This window comes from Vombatus ursinus, unplaced genomic scaffold (assembly GCF_900497805.2).
Source record: "Vombatus ursinus unplaced genomic scaffold, bare-nosed wombat genome assembly UNPS02014449.1, whole genome shotgun sequence".
NCBI classification, from domain to species: domain Eukaryota; kingdom Metazoa; phylum Chordata; class Mammalia; order Diprotodontia; family Vombatidae; genus Vombatus; species Vombatus ursinus.
Window position 1 is genome coordinate 1,466,603 of NW_020954227.1, and position 15,251 is coordinate 1,481,853.

The 15,251-nt window shown below is 36.4% G+C and overlaps 1 protein-coding gene across 2 annotated transcripts in view; it reads left to right on the forward strand.

Moving 5' to 3' along the window:
- Positions 1-15,251, forward strand: part of FERMT2 (fermitin family member 2) — a 136,413-nt gene that overhangs the window by 78,685 nt on the left and 42,477 nt on the right. For both annotated transcript variants that reach the window (XM_027861125.1, XM_027861126.1), the window contains exons 5-6: positions 11,709-11,934; positions 12,036-12,138. In XM_027861125.1, the coding sequence (XP_027716926.1) occupies positions 11,709-11,934; positions 12,036-12,138 (329 nt within the window). The remainder of the gene's footprint in view (positions 1-11,708; positions 11,935-12,035; positions 12,139-15,251) is intronic.

The window sequence follows — 15,251 nt, forward strand, 5'->3', positions numbered from 1 at the left end:
ATCGGTTGTACCAGGCTGAGAGAGGAGCACAGGCCACGCCAGCACAGGTTGGGCTCTAGCAAACCAGGAGCATGCCTTGGGAGTGATGGAATCAACAGCCACAGTGGCGGCAGCTACTTCTGGAGCTTTCAGCCCACAGATAGTAAGGGTATCAAATAGCTGGTCAGAAGGAGATTATAGAGGTCACTTTGCTAGTACTGAGGCAGGACTCTGTTGCTTTGCCCATGCTTGGATCTGGGTCACAGTCCTGGGTCGAGGAGGAGCATTTGCAGAGCTTGTGGCAGCAGTAGAGAGGGGACCCTCATCACAGTTCCAAGATAGAAGTCATAGACCAGAGCGCAGGCCAGGAGAAGAGTAAACCTCTCTCCTTAGATCATACCACCTTGGAAGAACTGAAAACTTACAGTCCCTAGAAATATCTCTGAAAACAGATGCACAAAACCCCTGAAGCTTGGGACAGTTCGCCCTCCACACTGGAATCAGAGCCCTACCTTAACAAAGAGTTAAAAAGTTAAGTAATAGGCTAGCAAAATGAGCAAACAAAGGGAAAAAAATCACACTGTAGAAGCATACTTTGGTGACAAGGAAGATCAAAACATACTCTCAGAAGAAGACAACAAAGAGAAAAATTCCTACATCCAAAGCCTCCAAGAAAAATAGGAATTGGTCTCAGGCCATGGAAGAGCTCAAAAAGGATTTTGAAAATTAAGTAAGAGAAGTAGAGGAAAAATTGGGAAGAGAAATAAGAGTGATGTAAGATAATCATGAAAAACAAGTCAACAGCTTGCTGAAGGAGACCCAAAAAATACTGAAGAAAATAACACTTTAAAAAAATAGACTAGACTAAATGGCAAAAGAGGTACAAAAAGCCAGTGAGGAGAAGAATGCCTTAAAAAGCAGAATTGGCCAAATGGAAAAGGTCCAAAAGGTCACTGAAGAAAATAATTCCTTAAAAATTAGAATAGAGTAAATGGAAGCCAATGACGCTATGAGAAATCAAGAAATTATAAAACAAAACCAAAAGAATGAAAAAATAGAAGATAGTGTGAAATAATCTCATTGGAAAAACAACTGAGTGGGGCAGAGCTAAGACGGCGGAATAAAAGCAGTGACTTGCTTGAGCTCTCCCCCAAACCCCTCCAAATACCTATAAAAAAATGGCTCTAAACAAATTCTAAAGCAGCAGAACCCACAAAAAGACAAAGTGAAACAAATTTCCAGCCTAAGACAACCTGGATGGTTGATAACAAAGGTATATCACACCGGGTTGGGAGAGGAGCGCAGTTTGGCATGGGCGTGCAGGCTGCAGCAAACCTGGAGCAGGCCTCAGAGGACTGAATCACAGGTAGCTGTGGTGGTTTCCAGACTTCTCAACCCATGAACGCCAAAGACAACTTAGAAGGTCAGTGGGAAAAGTCTGTGTCAGTGGTGAGAGAGAGAAGCACAGTGATCTCAGCTCCAGTCCCTGAGCTCGGCCCCGGGGTGGCAGCTGCCTCCTGAGCTTCTTGCCCACAGGCTGAGGGGGAATCGAGTGGCTGATCAGAGGGGGATTGCAGGGATCTCTCTGCTGGTGCAGGATTCTCTTGCTTTGCCTGTGCTTGGATGTGGGTCATAGTTCTGGTTGGTGGTCCTGGGGTGGTGAGGAGGAGTGCTGGCACGGTGGAGCTTCTAGTGGTGGCAGAGAGGAAATCCTCCGCATAGTTCCAAGACATAGACCAGAGCACAGGGCAGGAAAGGAGTAAACACCTCGCCCTTGATCACAGCACCTTGGAAGAACTGAAAATTTACAAGTCCCTGGAAGTATCTCTGAAAACAGCGGCACAAAACCCCTGAAGCTTGGGACAGTACATTCTCCACACTGGAAACAGACCCCTACCTTAACAAAGAGTTTATAACTTAAGTAATTGGCTGTGATCATGAGCAAGCAGTGCAAAAAGAGTCAGACTATTATCTTACTTTGGTGACAAAGAAGATCAAAATATATAACCAGAAGAAGACAACAAAGCCAAAGCTCCTACATCCAAAGCCTCCAAGAAAAATATGAATTTGTTCCAGGCCATGGAAGAGCCCAAAAAGGATTTTGAGAAGCAAGTAAGAGAAGTAGAGGAAAAACTGAGAGTGATGCAAGAAAATCATGAAAAACAAGTCAATGGCTTGCTAAAGGAGACCCAAAAAAATACTGAAGAAAATAACACCTGAAAAAATAGCCTAACCCAAATGGCAAAAAAGGTTCAAAAAGCCAATGAGGAGAATGCCATAAAAAGCAAAATTGGCCAAATGGAAAAGGAAGTCCAAAAGCTTACCGAAGAAAGTACTTCTTTAAAAATTAGAATAGAGCAATTGGAAGCTAGTGACATTGAGAAATCAAGGCATTGTAAAACTAATCCAAAAGAATGAAAAAAATAGAAGAGAATGTGAAATAGCTCATTAGAGAAACAACTGACCTGGAAAATAGATCCAGGAGAGAGAATTTAAAAATTATTGGACTATCTGAAAGCCATGATCAAAAAAATAGCCTAGACATCATCTTTCAAGAAATTATCAAGGAGAACTGCCCTGATATTCTGGAACCAGGGGGTAAAATAGAAATTGAAAGAATCCACTGCTCACCTCCTGAAAGAGATCCCACAATGAAAAGTGCCAGGAATATTATAGCCAGATTTCAGAGTTCCCAAGTCAAGGAGAAAATATTGCAAGAAGCCAGAAATTAATAATTAAAGTACTAATAAAGAAATTAATAATTAAAGTACAATCAGGATAGCACAAGATTTAGCAGCTTCTATATTAAGAGATCAGAGGGCTTGGAATATTATATTCCGGAGGGCAAAGGAGATAGGATTACAACCAAGAATCACCTACCCAGCAAAACTGAGTATAATCCTTCAGGGGAAAGAATGGATATCCAATGAAATAGAGGACTTTCAAGCATTCTTGATGAAAAGACCAGAGCTGAATAGAAAATTTGACTTTCAAATATAAGACTCAAGAAGAAGCATGAAAAGGTAAACAGGAAAGAGAAATCATAAGGGACTTAAAGTTAAACTATTTACATTCTTACATGAAAAGATGATATTTGTAACTCATAAGACCTTTCTCAATATTATGGTAGCTAGAAGGAGTATGTATAGACAGAGGGCACAGATGTGAGTTGCATATGAAAGGATGATATCTAAAAAATAAAATTAAGGGGTGAGAGACGAATGGACTGGGAGAAAGGGAAAGGTAGAATGGGGTCAATTATCTCACATAAAAGAGGCAAAAAAAAGCTTTTACAATAGAGGGGAAGAGGGGGTAGGTGAGGGAGAGTGAATGAACCTTACTGTCATCAGAATTGACTCAAAGAAGGGGCAGCTAGGTGGCACGGTAGATAGAGCTCTGGCGTTGGAGTCAGGATAACCTGAGTTCAAATTTGGCCTGAGACACTTGACACTTACTAGCTGTGTGTGACCCTGGGCAAGTCACTTAACCCTTGATTGTCTCACCAAAAAGCAAAAAAAAAAAAAAATTAGCTCAAAGAGGGAATAACATACACACTCAATTGGGTATAGAAATCTATCTTACCCTACAGTAAAGTAGGGGAGGAGGGGATAAGAAAAAGAGTGGTAATAGAAGGGAGAAGGAGGTAATTGGGGGAAGGGGTAATAGGAAGCAAACACTCTTGAGAAGGGACAGGGTCACCTATGAGAATGGCCAACATGACAAAACAGGAAAATGATAAATGTTGGAGAAGATGTGGGAAAATTGGAACGCTAATGCATTGTTGGTGGAGTTGTGAAATGATCCAACCATTTTGGAGAGCAATGTGGAACTATGTCCAAAGGGCTATAAAAATGTGCATACCCTTTGACCCAAGCTACTAGAAGCACTTCTAGGGCTATATCCGTAAGAGATCACACAAACGGGAAAATGACCCACATGTACAAAAATATTCATAGCAGCTATTTTTGTGGTGGCAAAGAATTGGAAACTGAGAGGATGCCCATCTGTTAGAGAATGGCTAAGCAAGTTGTATATGAATGTGATGGAATACTATTGTACTGTAGAAATGATGGACAGGCTGACTTCAGAAAAACCTGGAAAGACTTATATGGTCTGATGCTGAGTGAAGTGAGCAGAACCAAGAGAACGTTGTACACAGTAACAACCACCTTGTGTGATGACTGATATTGATAAACTTAATCCTTCTGGCAATACAAGGATCTAAAACATCTCCAGAGGCCTTGTGATGGAAAATGCTATCCACATCCAAAGAAAGAACTATGGAAGTTGAATTGCTGTTTTTTTCTCTTCTATTGAGTTTTGTTTCCTCTTTCTGATGATTCCTTCTATTGGTTTTAATTTTTACTTACATCACTAATGTGAAAATATGTTTAATATGAATGTAAATGTATAGCCTATATCAGATTGTGGGCCATATTGGGAAGGGTGGTGGGGAAGAAGGGGAAGAAAAATAAGAAAAAAAAATGCATACATAAATGATACTCAAGTCAACATCAGGGTTACATTTACTGATAATGTACACAGTGTCCCTCTGTCCTTAATTTGAAATCTTTTTGCCTACAGTTTCTCAGACATCTTTACCTTGATGTCCTGTTGGTACTTTAAGCTCAACATATCTAAACTGAACTTATCATCTTGCCCAGATGCCTTAACTTTTCCTTGTCTAAGCTTACCAAGATTTCTTCAGTCATTCAGTCACCACCCTGCCCCCATCCATACCCTCAGAATCATCCTTAATATTTCCATCTACCTTAGCCCCTAAAATGCAGTAGGTTCTTGAGGCCTGTCAGTTCCACCTCCACAACCTCTCTTGTGCATGTATTTGTCTCTATCTACACAGCCTTCAAAACATAGATGAGGCCTTTATCACCTCTTGCCTAGATTCCAGCCTTTCCAATCTATTATTTGTACAGCTGCCAAAATAATCTTTGTAATGCCATTTTCATTCTCAAAAGCTCTCATTTTTAGTGGTTTTCTCTTCCTTCGAAGAAAAAATAGAAATGACATCTGCAGCCTTTTAAGCCTTATTTCACATTACTCCCCCTCATTATCTACATTTCAAACTGTATTACTATTCTCTGAACTCAACATTCCATCTCTTGGCTCTGTGAATTCACCCAAGATGTTTCTCATACCCAAAATGCACTCTCTTCTCATTTCTGCTTTTCGCAATTCTCATCTTCTTACAAGGTGACTCACTACAATCTTTCATCTTAAATTTTCCTTCAGTACTTTTTCAGTTTTCTCCCTGGCCCTTTTGCTCCCTAACTTATATTATAGTTATCTTTGTATATTCCAATATAATGTTAGCTCTCTGAGGAGAGGGACAATTTTATCTTTGTATTCCCAATATTAGCAGTTTCTTATTATATACATTAGTCAGCCAAAAAATAAGCATTGGTAAGTGCTTACTATATATGCCAGACACTGTCTTGGTGTTGTGTTTTGGGGTTTTTTTTTCTGGAGGTGATCTATGAATTCTTTTAATTGGCATTTCATTTTCTATGTTCAGAAGTTCTGGGAAGCTCTTTTTAAAATTTCCATTATTATGATGTTATAGGTTTTTTGTCTTATGTTCTTCTGGGATACTTATGATCCATAACTTTTTTTGTATCCTTTCTTAATATTAGTGTTTTTCTTGCATAGTATTATTGTTAATGTAATTTTTTTTCCTTCTTTTCTTGATTGTGTTTCACTTCTATGTATTTGCAATTCTAATCTGTTGTTCTCTTTGTTTCTTTGGTGAGCCTTTCCATTGCATATTTCATTCAGTTTTCCTATTCTGCTCATTATTTTTCCTATGCAGGCCATAAATTTTGCTCTCATAATTCTCATTTCTTTTTTAAACCGCTTAGGAATAGCATGTCATGGTTCTGTTTTTTTTAAGTTCCATAGGGTCTTCTTTCTTAATCAAGTTTTAGATTGTTTTCTTTTGTTTGTTTGTTTGTTATTGTTATTTTGTAGTGGATAGATTGCCAGAACTGGAGTCAGGAAGACTCATTTTCCTAAGTTCAAATGTGGCCTCATATACGTAATAGCTGTATAACACCGGGCAATTCATTTAACTCTGCTTACCTCAGTTTACTCATCTGAAAAATGAGCTGGAGAAGGATATGGCAAGCCACTCCAGTATCTTTGCCAAGAAAACCCCAAATGGGGTCACGAAGAGTCAGACACCCCTGAAACGACTGAACAACAGCAGAAATGTCATATGTCACTGATTTAAAGTCAGAAATAAAATAATGATAATACAAACAATAGAAAAGTAACAGTTTGATTTTAGGATATTTCTCCTCCTCAAAGTTGCACATGTTTATTTTTAAACTTAAGTTTTTAAAAATAACCTCAGTTGATCTCTCCTGTTTCCTGTCCATCCTGGTTAATTGCCAAATGAATCTTACTAATATTCATTTCTGTACATGTCATTCTCCTGCCTTAAAACCTTCAGCAGCTCATTTATTGCCTAGAGCAGAGGTACTCCAACTTTTTAATCTTAGAACCCTTTTATACTTTTAAAAATTATTATGCTTCTATCCATGCTTCTCCTTCCCCCAGAAGTTCATAATGGATTATATATCTATGGATATTTTCTACATTTAAGGCTTACAGTGTGTTTTACATGCATTTTAATTTCCCTCTAATAATCCTGTGAGGTAGGAATTGTAATTATCCCTGTTTTGCAGTTCATAGGGTGAATTGAAATCTTTCTCTTCCTTCAAGGCTCATCTCAGGTTCCTCATCTTCTTCCTTTTTTGCCTTTTCTAACTTTCCCCCACTAAAAGTAATTTTTATTTCCTCAGATTTTTGAATAACACTTTCATTTTTTCCTAAATACATTCTGTATTGCATAAGAGTTCTTTGTGTATTTGCCATATGTCTTTACCCTGTCGGTAAAAAATTTGTTTACTTAGACTTTTATATTCCCAGTGACTTATGTGTAGAAGGAACATTGAATTATCTATTGAATTGAGTATATGACAAAATTACGTTGGAATCAGCATTACAGAAAGGACCTGTTATTGATCATTTATGGTTAACAGCTTGTAAGTTGTCTGCATAATTCTCTGCAGTTTCTAATTGGTTATTACTATAAAACAACTGTTTGCAGTAACAATTCTTATCCTGGTTGTTTTTAATTCCAGATAAAACTACTGAATAAGGTACAAGTATTATATGGCATTTCTGCCTTTACCCTTTTTTGTGTTTAGTTTTTAATGGATCAGCTTCTAGGAATCAAAGGTGAATCCAATACAATTGGTTAATGCTATGTTAGTTTACTAAGTGGTGTATTTGATTTTGAACCAGATGAATTGAGTGAGTGACAATAAAGTATGTTATAGGCTGAAAAAAATCTCTTAAATCACTTAAGGTTTTTATTTCATTTTATGGTGGTATTTTTTGTCATTTCTATTTATTAAGTCTCTACACTTTACTCCTCAAAAGATTTAAACTGATCCCTCTTCATAACATGAAAGTAATTTTTCATTCAAGAAGACTATGGGAGCAGAACAAAAATTCTGGCAGGTTCTACCAAACAGAAGCACTTTTATTATGGTTCCAGGCTATTTCTGCTATCCAAGGACTAGCCTAGCCAAGAACAGAAAGGTTCATCATCAGAAGATAAACCATTAGATAATGAATTTTTTAATTCATGGGTAACCCATTAAAAATACAAAATAATTCCAATTCCATCACAGTAGAGGAGCTGGTGCTAGAGAGTGTTAAAAATTACATAATTCTTAAACTCTTTCCAAATTATTAATTTAAGGTACTTATAATGTTTAGTCTTTTGTTAAATACTAATTCACTGTCGGAAGAACTCTTCTTCAGCTATATTGATATTCTTTCTGTGAAACAAAAAGACAAAGAAGTTGGATTAATGGAAGGATAGTTTTTTCACCTAAAAGACAAACAATACACTAGATGAAGTTTATATCATCACAAGCCAAAAGCATTAAGAGATCAACAAACACTTATTAAGCTTCTGCCAGGCATTGTCCTGGGTCCTAGAGATACAAAGACCACTATGAAGATAATTAAGGCTTATGTGCTAACAACAGCAGTAGTTGAAGAAGTAGAGAAATTCTGTGAAGAGCTCAGTAGTGTCCTACAAACCAAGTCCAACATATTGTTTGATAACCAGTGATTTCAGTGTTAGTATGAAGATGGGCACGGGGAAGGAGGGATAAATACATATATATTGGAAAATGTAGTATGATATCAAGAAGTCTTGTGTTTGCATATCATGAATACTTTCTTCAAAGAGTCAGGTGCTGGATATAATAAGCATTGAATAACATCACACATAAAAAGAAATTTAACTATATCCTACACCAGAAACAGTTGCTTACTAAGGAGTGGGAGTCATATAAGAATAAGCTATCTGTATACAGTCAGCTCAACTGATTAGATGAAAGACAAAATAAATACCAAATCAATCAGTGAGCGTTTGTTAATTGCCTACAATGTGCTAGTCCCTGTGCCAGGAACTTGGGATACAAAGACAAAAGTAAAGCTATTTCTGCCCTCAAGGAGCTTGCAGGACAGATTTCAATCAGGTATGTATAAAACAGATGATGAAGGTGGAAGGAGAGGAACTAATAATTGTGGAGAAAGCTTCATATAGAAGGTGGTTTTTGAACTGAGCCTTGAAGGATACTGGAAATTTTAGGAAGCAGAGGGAAGGAGTTGTCTTTCAGGGATTGGAGATATCTACTGTAAAATCATAGAGACAGGAAATAGAATGCTATTTGGGAGAAATAAGGACAGTTTGGCTGGAACATAGAATGCATGAGGAGAATAATTATAATAAGGTTGGAAACATAGGATGGGCTTAGGTTGTAAAGGGTCTTATATGTCAAATAAGAGTTTATATTTGATTTTAGGGATGATCCTAGGGCCAGTGGAGATTTTTTTAGCAACGAGATAATAGGTTAGATCTGTACTTGAGTAAAGTATCTTTGGAGGATGGTTTGGAGACTAGTGGGAGAAATTCCAATTAGGAGACCATTTGCAATAGTCTAAGTAAGAAGTAGTGTTGGCTTAACACAGGGTGGGTGGCAGAATATATAAATGGAGAGAAGGTAACTTGTGAAAGATGTTGTAGAAGTAGAATATATTCATATTAACTCATAATATATTCATATATTTTAACATTTGTGTAGCACTTACCATGTGCAAGGCACTGTGCTAAGTGCTTTACAATTATTATCTAATTTGATCCTCACAACAACCCCAGGAGGTAGGTGCTATTATTATTCCCATTTTACAGATGAGGAAACTGAGGCAGACAGAGGTTAAGTGACTTGCTCAGGGTCACACAGGTAATAACTGTCTGAGGCTGGATTTGAACTCAGGTCTTCCTGATTCTAGGCTCCGACCTCTTATCTGCTGCCCCAAGATATGATAACTGATTGGATATATCGGGTGAGTGGAAGTGAGAAGTTAAAAATAATACTAAGGTTGTGAACATATGTGATTGGAAGGATTATATTAGCCTTGACAGAAATGGAATTAATATGGCTTTTTGGGGGAAATATAATAGGTTTTGTTTTGGACATGCTGAGTTTAAGAAGACTATGAATATCCATTTTGAAACGCTTATAAGCAGTCTGTGATATGAGGCTAGAGCTTAGGAGAAAGAGTGGAGCTGATGAGGTCAACAAGACACAATATAGAAAAAGAACCAAGAATAGGCATGAATAAAACCAAAACGATGCCATGTTACAAAAACCGAGAGGATAGAATGTCCAGAAGAAGGATGGTCAACAGTGCAGATGCCATTGAGAAGTCAAGAAGGATGAGGGCTGAGAAAAAAGTAATTGTATTTGACAATTAGGTAACAATCATTGGTAACTTTTGGAGAGAAAAATTTCAGTTGGTGGATGAGAAGAGAGTAAGGTGAAAGAAGTATAGAAAGCTTTTTCTAGGAGGTTGGCTGAGAGAGAAGAAAGATATAGGATAATAGCTTGAAAATATGATATGATTGAAGAGGGTTTTGTTTTAAAGATGAAGAGATATTGGTCTTTTGATAAGCAGCCAAGAAGGAAGTAGTAGATAGGGGAAAATTGAAGATAAATAAGAGAATATAAACCAAAAGAAAAGTTAACATTCAGAACAAGGTACATTGCCTTAGAGAATATTAAGTATGTATCTTGGGTCAGTGTTTTAGAGGAATAATAAACTGGGCCCAGAATTGAATAGTTGGAAGATAATTTGAGTGTACCATTTAGAGCTGAAAAAAAAATTATCTAGAGCACCCCCCCACCACCACTACTTAATTTTACTGATGTAGATACCAGCCTACTGTTGCTTCAGATCACCACAGGGAACTCTAAATCCCAGTGCTCTTTTCACTGGGATATATCGGGAAAATTGAGCCTTGCTTTCAGTGACTTAAGTTACTTAATGTAGGAGAGGCCCTTCTTTTTAGCAGCAATATTATCCTAGTGATGTTTGGAGAAGCTTCACCTGCTTGTGAAGCATGTAAACACAACTAAAAATAAATTAAAGTGGTAGGCAACTCAGAAGGCAAAAGAAATATGTATGGTTGATATATACGGTCTGTAGCCACCAATGACTTGCCTTCAATAGGTGTCATAAAAGACATCAATAGCCTGGATGACTGAAAAAGGAAATGGGTTTGTCATGTAGTTAACAGAGGCAGAAGAAGGCTTCCTATTATGTTTTCTATAAATCTTCAATAGAGGTTTCAACACCCAGACATAGACAAGGTCTGCCTAGGATGAGAAGGCATGGATGAGTTGAAGTCAGCACCATTGGAGGGAGTACACACGCCAATAACATCACATATCTCTTAAATTATGTATTCAGCACTTCCTCATTGTAGTTATATTTCTCCATTTTTGGTGATCCTTAAGATTATAGTTATTGGCTGTAAAGAGAATTTGTGTGTGTGTGTGTGTGTGTGTGTACAGTCATTTGGGGGCATTTAAGGTTAACTACACTTTAACTTGAATCATATTTCTTATTAAAAGTGCTTTACCTACTTAAAAATAAGTTAATGCCAAAAATAATCCCTTGGTTTATGTGAACTTCTTAGATTAAGTAGGGGCATTTGCTTACCTTGGATGATTAATGTTGGGAAACACATTTCTTGAAATAAACTGGTTTGGAATACAACTTTGAATCTGACAAAATGTTTTTTACTCAGATTGAAGCTTGGTGATAACCTTTTTCTTTGGTCTTAAACCCAGCTGATAAATTTTAATTTTATTTGCCATTAGATAAAAGTTGCTAATGATTTGCGTAATTTTTATGTGGCTATTCTTTCACTTTCTTTACCACTGGTTGGTTCTGTCCTCTCCTTTCCTTGCTTCTGAATTCCTTTCTTTCCTTTCCTGTAGGCCCTGATGTTCTTTACATTGGCCCTTTGAAAGGTGAGCCTTACCACAGTAAATCTCCTTAGTCTCTGTTTACTACAGCTATCCTCTTGACTTCCATTCTGAATCTTTTAAAATTAAAGTTCTTTTCAGAATTCCCAACAACTTAGTTCTGTTTTTAAGGTTTCCAACCATTTACATGTTCATAAGTAAGTATAATTAAAGTAAATTTCAAATATTTTTTAAGACTGGTAAGATAGTTTGACCTTGAGAAAAAATATCAGTATTCTGCAAACATTTGTGAATAATTAGTGCTAAAAGTTGAAATTCTGTACCTCCAACTTATTATTCATTTTTTGTTATTAGGAAGCATATATTCAAGCCCAGGACTCTATAGTAAGACAATGACCCCAACTTATGATGCTCATGATGGAAGCCCTTTGTCACCAACTTCAGCTTGGTTTGGTGATAGTGCTTTATCAGAAGGCAATCCTGGTATACTTGCTGTTTGTCAGCCGATCACATCACCAGAAATCTTGGCAAAAATGTTCAAACCACAAGCTCTTCTTGATAAGGCAAAAATAAATCAAGGGTAAGTTTAAAATTCTACATAAATGATAAAATTTCCCTTGTATAGGAATTAAAATATTTTAATAATTCTGACTTTTCACTGTCTTTATTGCATACTTACAGATGGCTGGATTCATCAAGATCTCTCATGGAACAAGATGTGAAGGAAAATGAAGCCTTACTACTCCGGTTCAAATATTACAGCTTTTTTGACTTGAATCCAAAGGTACTCAGAATTTTTTTGACGAGAAAGAACCATTTTATATGTTTACTGTAGATTAAAAAAATTTTTTTTACAAATCAAGTCTTGAACTATGTTTTTGATATTTTAAAAAACCACAAATACTAATTATTAACACAAAACCAAATACTTTTCTAAAAATTCTATTGACATAATTTATTTTTACTCCATCTCCATTTCCTAATTCATATTTATCCACTCTTATCCCTCCCAGAGAGCCATTCATTATAACAAAAAATAAAAAAGGAAAAAAATTTCAGCAGAACTATCCAAGTCTGACAATACCTGCTATTCCCAACCTGCTGTGCCCCACCTCTGCAAAGAAGGGAGGGAGATTCATTCTTATTTTTTTCCCTCTCGAAACCAAGATTGCCCATGATTTCACAACACTCAGGATTTTTTAAATTAAATTTTTACTTGGGGGTGGGGTGTCTGTTTTTTATTTTATTTTAATTTATTTTCAGTTCCAGATTTTCTCCTTCTTTTCGCCCCCTCCCTCATCCATTGAGAAGTCAAGAAATACAATATTTATTAAACAAATGCACAACAGTTCTGCAGTAGCCTTGTTCTAAAAAACCCAAGTCAGAAAAATAAAGAAAAGGAAAATAATATGCTCCATTCAGCTCTCTGAGTCCATTAATTCTCTATCTGGAGGTGGATAGCATTTTACATCATGTGTCCTTTGGAGTTGTGGTAAATTATTGTATTGATTAGAGTTACTGAGTCTTTCATTGTTGATTATCTTTACAATACTGCAGTTACTATATAGATTATCCCCTGGTTCTTCTCACTTCACTTTGCATCAGTTCATATAATTTTCTGAGAATTTTCATCATTTCTTATACCATAACAGCATTCCATCACATTAATGTGCCATAACTTGTTTAGCCATTCCCCGATTGATATGAATATCCTCTCAGTTTTTGATTCTTTGCCACCACAAAAAGAACTGCAATAAATATTTTTGTACATATGAATCCTTTTTGATGTCCTTGGATTATAACTGCTGAGTCAAAGGGTATGCACAATTTTATAGTCCTTTGAACATAGTTCCAAATTGTTTTCCAGAATGTTTGGACCAGTTCTCAGCTCCCCCAGCAGTTCATCCAGCATTCATCATTTCTGATAGATATGAGGTGGGATCCTCAGAGGCATTTTAATTTGTGTTTCTCTAGTTATTAGTGATTCAGAATATTTTTTCCTATGACTATTGATAAATTTAATTTCTTCTTCTGAAAACTATCTCTTCATATCCTTTGACCATTTATCAGTTGGTGAATAACTTATTTTTATAAATTTGATTCCATTCCCTATAAATTTGAGAAAAGAGACTTTTATCAGAGAAACTTGCTGCAAAAAAAATTTTTTCTCAGTATCCTGCTTTGCTTCTCATTTTAGCTGCATCGGTTTTATTTGTGAAAAAAACTTTTTAGTTTTATGTAATAAAAATTACCCACTTTGGGGGCACCTAGGTGGCACAGTGAATAGAGCACCAGCCTTGGAGTCAGGAAGACCTGAGTTCAAATTCGGCCTCAGATACATAACACTAGCTATGTGACTTGGGGCAAGTCACTTAACCCCAATTGCCTCACAAAAACAAAACAAAACAAAAATTATCCATTTTTTTCAATTAGCAAAAATTTGCCTTATCTTCCTTTCACCTCTAGCAGTTGAGAAAGAAGAACAGAAACCCATTTCTAAATTGGTTATGTCAAAAAAAAAATGTCTCATTTTACCCTCTTAGTCCTTCACCTCTGTCAAGAAATGGGTCATATGCTTAATCCTGAGTCTTCAGGAATTGTGACTGAGCAGAGTTTCTAAGTCTTTCAAATCTGTCTGTCTTTATACAGTTTTACACTGTGTATAGGTGTATATAGTGTTCTCCTGGTTCTGCGCATTTAACTCTACATTAATTCATACACATCTTTTTCTTTTTTTCTTTTTCTTTTTTTTAAGTTTTTAGGCAGTTGGGGTTAAGTGACTTACCCAGGGTCACACAGCTAGTAAGTGTCAAGTGTTTAGTCTGAGTTCGGATTTGAACTCAGGTCCTCCTGACTTAAGGGCCGGTGCTCTATCCACTGCGCCACCTAGCTGCCCCCTGATTCATACACATCTTACCAAGTTTCTCTGAAACTATTTCTTAAAGTACAAATACTCTTCTGTCACATTTATGGGCCATAACTTGTTCAACCATTCCCCAGTTGATGTGTACCCTCCCCAGTTTCCAATTCTTTGTCACCTTAAAAAGAGGTATAAATATTTTTGTATATCCTTAGTTAAGAGTTTGTTTTGCTTAAGTCTAATTGCTCCTTCATACTAAACACCCCCCTTCCCCTTCAGATTTTTCCTTTTCTCCTTTCCCTCCTGTTTCCCTGTTGAATGAATATATTTCTGCTCCTCCCAACTCAGTGGGTGTATATACTCTTCTTTCTTTTGACCATTTCAGATGAGAGTGAAGTTCTAATTATCAGCTCCCCACACCCCCACTCCTTCCTCCTTGTGTATAGACATCTACTTGTTTATTCTAATTATGAGATAGTTTTCCATAACCTTCTCCTTTCTTTTTATTGTTATTTTAGTATCATCAAGACATAACAAAACCACTCTCTAGCTTTCACTCTAATTAGACGGTCTCTATGTCTCCTAATGTTGGTAGGCTTCAGAAGGGATACATGTATTATGTTAGAATGTACAGTTTATCCTTGTTTAGTCTTTTATAAATTGTTCATTCATATTTATGTTTTTATGTTTGCCTTGAATTTGACTTTAATATTTTTTGTTATCTTGTGGAGTTATTGTCTTCTCTTTGGTCCAGTCTAGTTTTTAGGGAATTTATTGCTTGGGCATGTTTTTTTGTTTTGGTTTTTTTGTGTGTTAATTTCCTTTCCAATTCGTTCTTCCAAAACTTACGTTTCTTTTCCATTTTTTCACCAGTACTGTCATTTAATTTATAAAAACATTGTTACATCTTGTTTTTAAAAAAATTCTTGGTTCATCTTTTCTAGGAATTCTAGTTGTATTTGTGTCCAAATGCTGTCTTTTTTTTTTTTTAAGGCTTTACTTGTAGATGTTTTAGTGTCATTCTCACCTGAGTTTGT